At 52.2% G+C, this 14,398-nt stretch overlaps 1 protein-coding gene across 3 annotated transcripts; it reads right to left on the reverse strand.

The window, feature by feature from the left end:
• Nucleotides 1-1,416: 1,416 nt before the first annotated feature.
• LOC119095995 (regulator of G-protein signaling 13) lies at nt 1,417-10,228 on the reverse strand. 3 transcript variants are annotated; one of them, XM_037218866.1, is made up of 4 exons: nt 10,040-10,228; nt 4,828-4,896; nt 3,205-3,380; nt 1,417-2,572 (listed from the first exon to the last, which is right to left on the reverse strand). In XM_037218866.1, exons 2-4 carry the CDS (start codon nt 4,885-4,887, stop codon nt 2,323-2,325), a joined length of 486 nt encoding a protein of 161 aa, XP_037074761.1. In that variant the 5' UTR covers nt 4,888-4,896; nt 10,040-10,228; the 3' UTR covers nt 1,417-2,322. The 3 variants fall into 3 exon arrangements, with proteins under 3 accessions (XP_037074761.1, XP_037074760.1, XP_037074759.1); XM_037218865.1 differs by having other exon boundaries at nt 3,205-3,383; XM_037218864.1 differs by having other exon boundaries at nt 3,205-3,431.
• Between the last annotated feature and the right edge of the window lie 4,170 nt (nt 10,229-14,398).

A 14,398-nucleotide genomic window follows, 5' to 3' on the forward strand; every position in this document is an offset into this window, starting at 1 on the left:
AAGTGGCAGCTGAAGGCTTACCCCCATTTGCTGAATTGTGAAAGCAAACACGATTGACCTTCCTATTGGCTGGTTACTTGTTTCAGCGCTGTTGCGAGGCACATGGTATTTCATTTTTGATAGTCATTTTATCGTGGTTTCTTCGTAATTGTGTAAAAATGATAACTCCAAGTAAAACTTCCTTCTCTTTATGCCACCCTGTTACTTAAACCTTTGCAGGAATCATAATTCCAAATCAATGCTTTGATCCTGACTCCGTCACGATCACGGTCCGAGACATCGCCAGATACTTCTCACCGCTCTCACTTCTGAACAGTGTATCCCATGTCTTTTCCGAAAAGGTTAAACCCTGACGCAATCGGCGGAACCTGTGAGAACAGTGGGGCCAATGCCTGGACAACGCGCCGTTTAGAACGGAATAACTCAAAACTGTTAAGACAGCATCGTTCTGTTTCCATTCCGCGGCACACTCCCGTTATACCCAGAGTGACTCCTGCTGCTCACTCACATCATGGCTTGCGTGTCATTTTGTGGATTGTGGAGTAACTAATCAATGTGTGTAGATTGCCATCCATGGTTGGATTTGTGTCCAGTATGCCAGGTCGGTCACGTCCCGTTTTGATCGAACCTGCCTGCCCCCTTGATGTGCTGCTACGTACGCCCTTGAACGCATCAAACCGACCAACATTCCACACAAAGCCTGGCATGTTAGAAATCGAACAGGAATGCCATTGTTTTCGACAGGACAGCTGAGCGCCGCTATTCTGATCGCCTATCGCCCGTGTGCTTTTGGGAGGACGTTCTCCCGCACACGACCACCTGATTTAACGACAGCTGCCGACCACCGCTCGCTGCCCGTGGCACGTGGCGATCCGCGAGACAGCCAACGTGTGCCACGTGTGCCACCTTGGCGTGCCAACACCCTGGTTTGTGTCCGCCCATTGAAGATACGTTGACCGCGAAACATCGCATTCCGGAGTTTCAGAATCAGGTGTGAGGACAAAGTTGCTTGAGGTACGTTCATCGCTTCTTTGTGTCTGCATTGCACAAAAGAATATTGATTTTTGCTTTGTCATGAATATTTGAGACGAATTGAAGGATCGCACACAGGTGCTTGTATTTCAAATCAGAAATCAGTAATCATAGATGACAGATTTCTCGTGTTCCAGAGTTACAGCTCACTTCATTGCCGTACTCGGACTCAACACATGTTTTCAGCGGCAAATGCAGCCAACTTGAAACAAGCTGTAGACGCCAAAGATCAAAATGTTCTACTATAGCTACATGGTAGACACTGGTGTAATATCATTGGATTACACGTGAATTTCTGAGTGTGACAAAAATGACGTCCTACAATATATATATATATATATATATATATATATATATATATATATATATATATATATATTCTTTGTAGACATTCACGCAATAGCGATATGACCAAGGAAAAACAGAACGGGAATCAGCGCATAAGACGATAAGACGACACAACTACCTCGCGGAGGATTTGAGCATCTTCACACAATAATGCAGATGTTCACGGCGTAACTTGCAATGCGTGTCTAACAACCACCAATACAGCATCCATTACGCTCGCCAATATTGGCTTTACGCACGCACACGCCGGACATGGAGCGTTCGTTAGTCGCATATTATGTGCAAGCCTGGTCCCATTTTGGCGGCGACGTTCAGCGGAGCCTGCCAATTACAGTCTCTGCACGAGTCAAATTAAGTATGACATGGCACATCACATGGAAGAAATTGTACAAAAGCCAGAAACAAAAAGCGGCCATACTCCTTCTGGCAGGAAAAAAGTCGATTATATGCCTCAGTTCCACTAGTCTTCAATGTCGTCACCGAAGTCCAGACAAGAGCACAATCGCCACCCTGTTGCTCGCAGTCGCAAGCCAAAGCCAGACGGATCTTAGGTGCAGCTTCAATGCTAAACCGATCCTAGGTGCGACTTCAAAGCTAGACCGATCGTAAGTGTGACGAGGCATCCCTAAGCGATAAGAGTCGGCCTTCGATCTCATGGCATTCACAGATCACAGTGTGCATGCCCGTTATGGGTCGGGTAAACACTGCAGCAAGGCACCCATGGGTGCATAGCGTGCACATGCTCTCAACGGACGACCCAATCTGAAGCAAGGCCGAAAGAGCAACTGTAAATCACACAGACCATCATCTGGACGGTCGTCTAGCTGGTGGCGTATTCCAGGACCCAGATTAGGCCACCGCGGGGCGGTATGTCACTCCTGACACAAGTCACACCTGACCCCAGGTCACGCCTGAGGTCAGTGACCCTGGGCCACACGAGCCTCAGGCGAGGCCGGCCAGCCGCTCGAACAGCGGCGTCTTCAAGAAGTGGGGGAAGACGTCACGTCTGATGTCATCCGTGACGGCACGTTCAGCCCTGTCGAAGAGCGTGGCGGGGGCCTCCTGCAGGCGGGCGCTGATGCTGTCCCGCAGCGGCTTGTCCAGCACGACCTCACGCTCTGCCAGTACTTTCAGATACGTCGTGAAGATCTGCTGGGACAGCTTCACCCGGTCGGCCTCGTCCCTTTGGCGCCTGTCGGCGGCGGGTCGGGGTCAGATCACGTGGCAGTGCTGGGGGCGGGGGAGAGGGTGGCAGAACGGCTGGATGCTGCATGCAGGGGTCCAGCTAGGAATGTGGTTGACATTAACAGCGCCTTCAAAATTCTCGTTTTTAGTCTGCTTGCAGTTGCGAGGCTCCGGGCTGCGCGCTCGAGCTGTCCGAATTCTGCTGACCTCCGCGTTCTAACCAGCGGCAGGGATTGTTACGCCTCAGACCTTGGCATAAGCAAGTGGTCGAATAAGCACCACTGACGAGGCGTCATAGGATAACAGCCGCAGCTGATGCGTAATGGATGATAACTTACCGACCAAGCAATCTGGCTACAAACTGGAGAGATAGTGTACATCTACAGCGACTCAAGCACAACCACACACATCTGCAGCGACTCAAGCACAGTCGCACACATCTGCAGCGACTCAAGCACAGCCACATACATCTGCAGCGACTCAAGCACAGCCACATACATCTGCAACGACTCAGACACAGCCACATACATCCGTAGCAACTCAATCACAGCTAGAACTTCAAATAGGTGGGCTCCTTGCACCGACCGACCCGAAGTACACGTTGGGGCATCACCAAAGCCGACCAGACTGGTGACACACCTGTACAGCTCCACGTCGGCGAGGAAGTCGAGCAGGTGGTCCTGCCGTATGGTGACCATATACTGTCGCAGCGCCTCCATCGCCTTCTCCGACTTGAGCACCTCGTCCAAGCTGGCGTAATTCGAGCGTGGCTTCCGGGCCGGACCGAGCCCTGGCTTTTCGAGCCCCACCGCCGTCTGCTGCGGCACGGATAGTGGCGACCGTGCCTCAGAGGTCACCGGAGCCGACTGTAACACCACGGTGCGGTCACCAGCTGCAGGTGTAACGCCGCGGTGCGACACCAGGCTGCCAGGTGTAACGCCGCGGTGCGATCACCAGGCTGCCAGGTCGCCGCGGTGCGATCACCAGGCTGCCAGGTGTAACGCCACGATGCGATCACCAGGCTGCCAGGTGTAACGCCGCGTGCGATCACCAGGCTGCCAGGTGTAACGCCGCGGTGCGGCATCAGGTTGCTAGATGTAACACTACGGTGCGGTCACCAGGCTGCCAGGTGTAACACCACGGTGCGGTCACCAGGCTGCCAGGTGTAACACCACGGTGCGGTCACCAGGCTGCCAGGTGTACACCACGGTGCGGTCACCAGGCTGCCAGGTGTACACCACGGTGCGGTCACCAGGCTGCCAGGTAACACACCACTGCGGCGGCACCAGGCTGCCAGGTGTAACGCCACGGTGCGGTCACCAGGCTGCCAGGTGTAACACCACGGTGCGGTCACCAGGCTACCAGGTGTAACACCACGGTGCGGTCACCAGGCTGCCAGGTGTAACGCCACGATGCGGTCACCAGGCTGCCAGGTGTAACGCCGCGGTGCGGCATCAGGTTGCTAGATGTAACGCCACGATGCGGTCACCAGGCTGCCAGGTGTAACGTCACGGTGCGGCATCAGGTTGCTAGATGTAACACTGCGGTGCGGTCACCAGGCTGCCAGGTGTAACGCCACGGTGCGGTCACCAGGCTGCCAGGTGTAACACCACGGTGCGGTCACCAGGCTGCCAGGTGTAACACCACGGCGCGATCACCAGGCTGCCAGGTGTAACGTCACGGTGCGGTCACCAGGATTTCAGGTCGATGGATTGATGTGTGCATTAGTTAGGATTGGGTTGTGGCGAACATGGAGTAGACAAAGCGCCCAAGTAAAGCGTAGAATTCAGAGTGCAACACTCCAGTAAGCCTATATGGCCTTCGCGATGCGCTTCTGTAAGCAACACAAAAAGGAGATGCTTAGCAGGTTGGTGCATAAAATGGAAATAACACGTTTGTACGGCTTTAGTGATAGTTATTTAGCCCATGCAGTGGGCTATACATTATCTCATCAATAAAGTGGGCGCTTTGTTCGAGCTCCAGACACCGACATTGCCTGAGTTAAGGATGTGGTAACAGCGCGGAAAACGTGACAAGAGGCAGCATTCAAAACAGGGCAGAGAAAACGGTTGCACTGCAAACATTCAACGAAGCCCGGCTCACTGAAATTTGAGAGGACGCTTGCAGCTATATCTTAGCCCATGTGGTGCGGTGTGATAACGTCAGACAAGACAGCAACTACAGTTGTCCAAAAGTACGAACCGATCACAAATGACATGAAACATTTCTACGGCAACCTGTCTGCAGCTGTGCAAGATTCACCTTTGATTCGTTGCGTACTGGTGAGCTGGTCTTCGGTCTGAAGCAATCAAAACAATTCATTGACAGTTGCTGAAAAAAAACAGATCGGGTCAGTACATAAGCAGACACACTCTCTAAAAAACCAGGAGCACGAGCGGCATGCAACATATATTCCTGAATGTCTGGTGTTTCAGCACAACGTTTGCTGGTTGTGGGTACCTCCATCTAACCAGAGGGTGTTTCAGTGCATGTTGCGGCTATGCACCTCTGCGTGATGTTCTCCCGACACAGCACGTCAATGCAAGCTCGATACTTTGGCTGAATCTAGGTCCATGGCTGTTTCGCTGTGTTCTGTCCCTGTTGGTGGGAAGTCGGAACATGGGCGAACATGTGCTGGTCATTTGTGGCCCATCTGCGCCTTCCCCTCCTGTCACTCAATCGTCCACCCCTCTTCCAAAAATGCCGTCCCCCAGTAAAACGCGACCGCGGCACACTGCCTGCCAAAATTATGGAAAACACGGCACAATACCCACAGGCGGCACACGTGGCGCGGCACGTGCACGCCACGTGACCGGCCGCGGAGGCTCGATAATCGCGCGCGTTTCCATGGTTTCCCCGCGCCGGCACGTGGCCGTCGTGCGCGCGCGCCGCCACCGCCACGCGGCACGATCAAAGGGTCGGGCGGTGCGATCAAAGCCAGCGTCAGGGCGCGCGCTAGAACTGCCCGATAATGGAACTGCGGCTACCGGACTACGTGCGCACAGCCCGATGAAATCTAAATTATGGAAACGAACGCATTCAGGTCGATCACAGCAACTGGCGACGCGCTAGGGGTCCCAGGGGCCGGCGTCATTTGCATAGAAATCAGCGATTGTGTCGAAATGCTCCGGATACGGTTTTTGTGTCACTGTCAGCCACTGGTAGTGCGGCCGTGTCGTCAGACCGAGATCTCCACTCCTGCACCGGCAGCAAAAGCGTGTCACGACAGTGAAGAAACACGCGTTATCGGGGGCGGGCGTGGGGGAGGGGAGGGATCATGGAAGGTCAGTGATTTTTTGTCTGCTTTAGTGCCGTTTCACACTGTTCAAACACAAATATAACCAGCTGTTCCCGGGATGTACCGGGGCCCAAGCCTCACAAACCCCAGTGGTGGATGCACGCCCATGTCGGTTGCGGGGACGAGCCCGGGTGCGTGTCGGTGGCCGGTCATCGGACGCCACACACGTCTTTCGCAGCGAGGGTTCTGCCCGATTAGGATCTGGGCCCACTCGCTGACAAATGACACCGGCTTGTGAAGTCCGGTCAGGCAGTCGGCCACCGTCCGCCCCGTACGCCAACGATGCAGGACGCGGCAAAACCAGCAGGGGGAACGAGACACCGGCGGGAACGGAGGCCGACGCTCACGCCCGAGTGCCCTGCATGGATGGGTGGTTGAGTTTACGCTGAGCCGAGCGGACAACTCTGGCCACGGGCAGGTGCAGTTACCACCTCCCCTCCCCACCAAATAACCCCTGTCACGCACAATGGCACGGTTCGTGGGGCGCGGGAACTGCGCTTGCCTTCGCGCTGTGTGACTGAAATGGAATGCGCTGGTCGATTGCTGATTGAGCGGAGGGTGGTCGACGGCAGGCTATTTGTGGTTTGCTATTAAAATCCCGTGTATCTGAGACCTGATCGTTGATGGCGCGGCAAAGCATCGAACAGCGGGAAACGCCGCGAGCTTTGAGGCGGCACTAGATGCACTCTCGTAAGCGTACATCATGACGCATCACGCCAAAGGTATTGTTTCGTGCCGCATGGCTTTGTCTGTGACCGAATCCCTCTCTGACTGGATTTTATTTCACCACACGATCAATTATTCCTTCTTCTCTCACCCTATGTTCGGCGGTCGGGGACACGGAATGCGCTTTATTAAACATTTAATTAAATCGCTGCGCAGCTGATAGCGATTTCATGGTCTTCAGCGCGAATACCGAAACCATTAGTTACCAGCCTTCATTCAGCGTGCGCACAGCATGCAGATATAACCGGATATTGAGCCCATACAAAGGCAGCAGCGATTCAATTTGCTAATGCCGCGCAGTTGTTGGGGGTGATTATGCAAATCCAGCCGTTGAACCGAGGCGAGAGATGTGCGTGTGACGAAAACCTTCGGCAGGCGATTTTCCGGTGCATTAGCGGGCCTTTGAAGGACGAGGCGGAGCCCCGGAGAGTGGATCACGATAGTTCTTGTGAGCGAATAGACGATGAGTGGGTTGGTGCGTTCTCATGTGGCATGTGCACACTCCAAACATCCGTGCACTAGCATTGCTCCGTTTTTTGCGCCTTGCTCGGACTTACTCAACGCTGAGGGGAAGTACTTACTTCCAAAACCATTGGGTGCACGCACAAGCATGAAAACAGGCAGTTTGTTGCTGCTTTGCTCTTTTATTGGTGACTCACAGAAGTGACACCAAATGTGTCAAAAATGTACTGCTGAAAGTTAGTCTAAATGTTTCCCCATCAAGCTATGCAAATTGAAATGAAATTGAATCGGGCATCTTCTTCCAAATAATTCTGACCATGCAAACCAAGTCATGAATTTTATCTACGCATAGATGTGACAAACTAGCGCTGTCTCTTCCAAATTTACGTTTTATTTCCTTTGGTGCTCAACACTCCCGTTTAGTCGAGCACATTTCTGCCTCAGCATGATAGCAGGAGATGATTATTTATATCCCAAAGTGTTCATTTTGGCACCGACGTCGCTCAACTTCAACAATCAATACAAAATGCAGTACAGCAATTACCGCAACCATAAACAAAATTAAAATGTCAGCCGTTCTAAAACTAATTTGAACGACACTGGAATAACGTATCAGCATAGACAGCAGACGGCTGTAGATGCAGAGCTGTAGAAATTATTTCACCTCGTTCCTCTGCCATCTCACTAGTCCTAAAATTTTCCATGGCAATGTCTTCCTAAGATTGTCATAAATCTTAAGATTGCCATGGCTCAGAACTGTACCCTGACAAAATGAAACTCTGCCATTCTGGTTGGAACATAAGGTATCATCCTGTGCTCTATTATGACATGTTGGGTTACATCTTCGCACGTTTTAACTGATGTGTTGCCTGTCAAAATGGTTAATGACAGGCGCTTACAACGAGCGCTGTCGGTACTACAAATAAAAATTTTCTGATTCACTGAACGGCCTTTAGACCGTAGGTTACCAGCAAGTGTCCAACGTCTGGTGGGTTGGTTGGCTCGGCTTGTGAATATATTTTTTATTTATCAAGGCAATAGGGCACGACAATCACAGTGAATGCGAGCGTTTTTTTTTATGGGTATGACGAAGCTTCCTTGACAATGTGGCCTGTGTGAAGCCTGATATGAGGGAACCAATCACTGAGCAGCTCGCAAGACAGCTGACATATCTCGGGTGAGCCTGCGGGAAGCAGACAGATTGGCAGGAAGCAGTCTGAAAACCTGAAGCGTGCTTTAAATGCTTCATTCTCCCACTTTTCCTTTCCCAAGGGGCAGACCATTTCACAAAGGCGCGTGATTCGAAGTCAATTTTTCCTTTAGTGGAGTTGTCTCGAGCTGTGGCACGCTTCGTTGACAGCAGCAGCAGCGCCACCTTTTTGACCTGTTGAGAGTCACGCTACTGCCAGCACGTCACAGGGCACGTGCCCCTGCTATTGTTCCTGAAGTGCCAACTGGACCAGTCACACCGTATCACACTTGCTGAATGTGCGCTGTCATGAAAGCTATGCGCAGCGTACCCGTCCCCGACATTTTGACGTCCGTTGCTTCCCGTATTAACGGACATGTTGCTAAAATGCTAAAACGCTAAAATGCTGCTTGCTAATTTTAATTAGCGTCTTGAGCATCTCATGGGTGACTTTAAGATGGAGTGGCTCGTGCAGGAAGTAGTTTAATTCACTCATTCATGGGGTGACTTAGATTTCAAAAATTGCGAATACTCAAGAGAAAAACAGCTCTCCTTGACTTTGTATGGAGACGATGGAATAAATGTTCAGAGTTCAGAAGAAAATTGTTGTGGGGGTAAAAAATCTGTTTCGTTGAGGAAATGATCCAGCAGCTAAAGGAGAGGTAGAAACTGATGTCTAAATGCATGTATCTTGGGATATTTGGAACGCCTCACAAAACATTACATCTACATTTAAACGACGTGTTGGGAACTGAGCCTCACACTTTCCACAATGACAATTAATATTCTACCAACGATGCTTACGACAAGGTTATAAGTGATTTGTCGTTTAGTGCTTCATTACAAATGATCCTTCATAGGGGCGGGCGGAAGCTATGGCATAACAAAATGTAAGGTATTGAAAAAAGACTCCATCATGTCAAACATACATGAGATTTCCTCCGGTGAGCAACAGCGTCCATTCTCACAGTCATTTGCAAGCGTGATTTCGCGCAATACAGAAGATCAAACTAAAAACTCAAGGTTGCAATGCTGCATGTCCTGCCACTTCGCATGACGACAGCAAAAAAAGCATGCATCCCTCCGTTTGTCGAGACGTGTTACAGCTTCCTGACCAGTAATTTCAAGTGTTGCTAGACCTCAATAGCAATCCGTATAGGTGGCGCCACCAACTGCTGAGCAAATGAGGTCCATGCAACATTGCATCGAGTGATGACTGATCAACCAAAGGCAGTTTTCGCGCGCAAGGTAGTGCAACATACCAACAGTGTGCACAAACTGAGTGTTTTTTTTGAAGAATATTCCAACAGCATTTGCAGCACATTCTTGAATCCCCCCATTCCGAACGGGAGGCCGGGCGGTCCTTGCTGCCGGCCGCCGCCACCGGACCATTGCAATAGCCCGGCCGGCGCACCTGCAAGTCGTCCCGCCGCCGTCGGGCAGTCAGCTGGTATCGATCGATGACGTCCTCACTCGTGATCACGTGACCAGAAAGCACGCCCTCACCCGATCGTCAGAAGAGCATCCCCGGGCAATTTTCATATTGCTGTAATGCCCCGAATTCCCCAAACCGATCAGGACGTTCCCAAAAACTTACCTTTCTGCCCTAAAATGATGTGATCTCAGGAGCTCCGAGCAATATGGCGACGCACGTTCTGCGGCGACAGCTGGAAGGCCACATACGCCCAAGCGCTCCCCACCGAACGCCTCCCACCGTGGCTAAAAATAGTTCCCTCGCGCTTTGCCACGTGCCAGTTGGACAGGGGCACCACCCAGATGGCAGGAACCGTCTCACTTACCTTAAATCCCCTCGGATGAGCCGGAGAGCGACCAGCACGGCCACACGACGGCACCAACAATGGCTGCGAAGCCGTGACGTCACCCGGTCAGGTAAGGTACGGCGCCTGCGCTGGGACGGCAGCGCGCGCGCCCGGAGAAGGCGGCCGTCGTGGGAACCTGGCGGCGCGTGGGAACGCCAGCAGCGTGTGAAGGCGACTGCGGGCCGGCACTGGGTCCAGGTGCGCCGCAGCGGCAGGACCAGCTGCGCTGCTGCGGACGTGGGGGAGACGGCGTCCCCCGCTGGTGGCCCTGCGCGCACCTGGCCCGTTTTGAGCGTGGGCTGGACACGTGCCGCGGACTGGACGGCGGGAGCGCGGCAGCTGAGTCTGGTATATGGTCACCTTTCCACTTGTCGCAGGAAAGTTAACGGCTACTGCTGCGAGGTTCACCTCATTGTGTTACCTGCATAGGGTTGGTCGCAATGAAACGGCTACATATGTTGCTACAAAGGTGCCTTTTTGCGTTCCTATTTTCTAACGTCGAATGATATAATTCATGCGTTTGTTTTGGTCTGCACTCACATAAGAAGACCATGACGGGCAAAGTACTCTGTGCCACGGATTTTTCGTCAGAGTGTGGCGAATTAAAGTCGCATTTAAAGAAGGGTCGACAGTAGCAGTAAATGACGGCACCGAGTCCTCAGCGCACACTTGGGTGATCAACCACGGCGTGACGAGCCGACAACCGTGAAGTGCCTGTGCTGTCATGCTTCACCAGCACCGCTTGGCATGTCGATTAAAAGCTCTGGAACAGGGGCATCGTTTACAATTTAGTTGGGGAGTTCCGGTCCCCAAACTCAGGAGGTAAGTGATCAAATTCGGGGACACTCGGTTTGTATATTTTGGATATAGTTTAGCTGTATATTCCTACGCAGTACTTCAATTTATTTTGCGAACTACACCCGTTCTTAAGCCCATTTTGATCTGCCAAAAATGGCATAGATTGTCTCGTGCCGCCATGTAACGCACTTCTCCGAGGATTCTAAGCGTAACCATGGACACGTTCTAAGTGTGTTGACTATGTGCGTTCTGAGACCTGTTCTAGGAGGTGTGTACCAGTCGCGTCAATCCGTCACCATCACCGCGTGCAGGGACGGCGCCTGCCGTGGAGGGATGCCAGCTAACGAAGCCGCTATCTGACCTCGCCTGCGAGCAGAGAAGCCAGCTGCCATCGCTGACGCCGAATGCGATAAGAGTTCTCATATGCAATTTATTTCACCAATACGTCATTTGCATGATTTGTCCCTGCTTTGAAACCCAACCCACTCAAAGTTCAAGCCATGTGTCTCGTGTCCCACGCATGATACCAAGCCCTGTTTCCTTTGGCCAGACGGACGCGTCAGTGGGAGACGGTCAGCTTGGTACAGTCACGGTCTTGCTGGCTTATTGAATGCATGGCTTTCCCCGCTTCATCCCCCTTCTGTCTGCGACAGTTGCAAACGTCTGCTTTGAAATGACTCCTTATTCAAACGCTGTTTTTAACAAAAAAAAAGACCGCTTTGCCAATATGCGTGACACTTCTGGCGCAGTCTTTTCCTATAACCCCTACTGATCTGTTCCATTTCCTGTCCATGTAAGCCGATTGAAGATCTGTCCCTGTCATGCCGGGCAAGGGTAACCCAACGTTATCTGTAGCTGTTATTATTAAGACCGGAATTTGAAGCCTTTGACACGTCAAACACGTGCGCAGCAAGTGACGCATGTGCTCAGAGAACACTCAAGAAGTGGAGAAAACCAGTGACTGAGACCGGATTCCATCAGTGACGGTCATATCTAAGCGCCGCTGTATGGTGTTTAATCATTACAACAGATTCCATGCCGTCACTCGTCTTGATCAGCCACAGTACCGGAGACGAAAAGCACGGTAGTCCTGTTTACATAGGGGACTGGAACTGTTGCTAGACTGGCACCAAAGCTGACCAGCTGCAGAGTTTTAAGTTTTCGTGCATCCGCGGTGCTGGTAACATGGCGCTCTTAAGTCAAGCTGCGCAGCGTCTCGTCATCGTATTGAAGTATCTATAATAAAAACCTTACCTGCTTTCTGGGAAATCGATGTCGATATTGTTTTCAGCTGCAACTTTAGCAATGCTGCAGCACACTACAACAATACCAACAGCAACAAAGTAATAGCCGGCGTCACCCTAAACGTGATGCTTTTGCGGCTTAACCTTCGTGTATACGCAGTTTCCATAAGCCTGGCAACAGAAACTAAACCCGACCAATCAGCGAAGAGCTTTCAAAGTTCAAGATTGATAAAATGGTCATGTGGCAGAAAGGCCGTTCACCTCGCGCCGGATGGGCTACCATAACAAATGTGGTAGTTCGGCACAGATTCGTTTCAAGATACCATATTCCTCATGCATGGAAATAAAGTGCAAGATATAAATGTTAGTGCAGTCGGCTGGATAGCATGGTTGTGAAGTAAAGAGCACAAACGCACGTTTAGGACAAATTTGGATAATTTCTAACAATTGCGTAATAAAATAACCGAGCATGCCATCATTGGCACACTTTGGTTCCAGTCTGGCAATAATTTATCTTCCAATGTAAGCAGGGCTGTCGATTTCCAACAAGGCAGGGACCTCAATTTCGATCACGGCCCTGCTCAACAGCATCTCACTCCCTATTTTGTGCGCCGCTCTCCGCCACACTGACATGCATTCTGCCGAGTCCCTGCTGAACACCGAACGTCATGCCACGAACACGTCGAAGAGCCTCGACGAGTCGCGCGCTCCGCCAGCACCATCTGACGTCCTGCCACCGCGATGCTCCTACCCAGCACGCCCACAGCTCAGCACCTCCCTCCCGTGAAAGCGGTCCATCCTCGCGTTCGTCCCGGCACCCCAGCTGTGATCGCGCCTCGCCGTGAGGTACATAATTTCGTTACGGGACCGCCCTCCGCGTGCGCGCTCTGGCCCACCTGCCGGTCAGAGGCCCCGCCCTCTTGACCTGGCGGGGCCCGGCCCGGCGGAGCGTGAGAACCGCCCGGCGCGCGCCCAGATCTGTATGCGTGTGTGCGCGTGAGGGTGTGTGTGTGTGTGTGCCGGTGCGCCTCAGATCCGCCGGAGCAACCATTCCGCTGTGTTGGGAAAGCCAGGCGGACGGTGAGTGAAGATGCCTGCCTGGGCCCTGAGCCTCGACGCCCACGCGTGGTCACGGCTGTTTGCTTGGCGCGCGGACGGGCTGTCGGCGCTCCCGACAGGCAATTACGCGTTTAAACAGACGTCCGTTCAGCCTGCCGTTTGGTCCGCTAATGTCGGCCGGCACGTGATCTGCTAATCAGGGAACTACGGATTCGGCGCAGCGTTGGTTACACCCAGCGGGACATCAGGATCTAACAGCTTGGAATCCGCATAATTTCTGGGCGTTCAAGCTGCTCGGGCGAGGGGTAGCCGACAGCAGGTTTATAAACGTTTTGAAACAATAATGCCGCAGCTTTGGCTGGGGGGAGGGGTGAGCATGCAGGGTCCTAGTCCCCGGCACTGACACCGTCTATAACGCAGCAGCTGACGGCGCGGTTTTAGCCAGGGGGAGCGCAGGGTTCCAGTACCCGGCACTGACGCCTCCTATGATCGCAGCGGGTGACGACGCGGCTTTGGTCGGGGGGGGGGGGGGCATACAAGGTCCCAGTTCCCGGCACGGATGCCGCCTATGATCACAGCAGGCGACGCGGCTGTGATCCGGGGACGACCGCTGTCGATGGGCCGAGTCATGATCAGGTCTGGTCGCTGGCGGGCTAGGTCTAAGAACACTTGTTACGTGCGGGAACACATAACGGCGGTTAACACGTAACAATCACTGTTATTGCTAACGTGGCGGACGCGGCTCTTTACAGAGGTACGTCCTGCGGGTATCCAGGCAGATACGAGCGCTTATGGAAATTAGTGTTGGATGGCGATAGGCAAATTAACACGGTGCGGACACGTAATGTGGATCACCATGGATGCGGCGTTCCGCTGGAGCGGCGAGTGATGTGATGACGGACTTTGCGTGCTGCGGACGTTCGCGGCCTTCGCGGACACCCCCGGCACATAGACCTGATCACAACGCGCTCTGCACTGCAATCCAGCGGCGCTTTGTTCAGTGAATGTGCTCACGGTTTATATATATATATATATATATATATATATATATATATATATATATATATATACATATATAATATATAATATATATAATATAACCGTGAGTCAGTCATATACATAAATATATAAATATACATATAATAGAGAGAGAGAGAGAGAGAGAGAGAGAGAGAGAGAGAGAGAGAGAGAGAGAGAGAGAGAGAGAGAGAGAGAGAGAGAGAGAGAGAGGAGAGAG

The sequence above is a fragment of the Pollicipes pollicipes genome, unplaced genomic scaffold (genome assembly GCF_011947565.3).
Source record: "Pollicipes pollicipes isolate AB1234 unplaced genomic scaffold, Ppol_2.1 Scaffold_4219;HRSCAF=4965_pilon_pilon_pilon, whole genome shotgun sequence".
Lineage (NCBI taxonomy): Eukaryota > Metazoa > Arthropoda > Thecostraca > Pollicipedomorpha > Pollicipedidae > Pollicipes > Pollicipes pollicipes.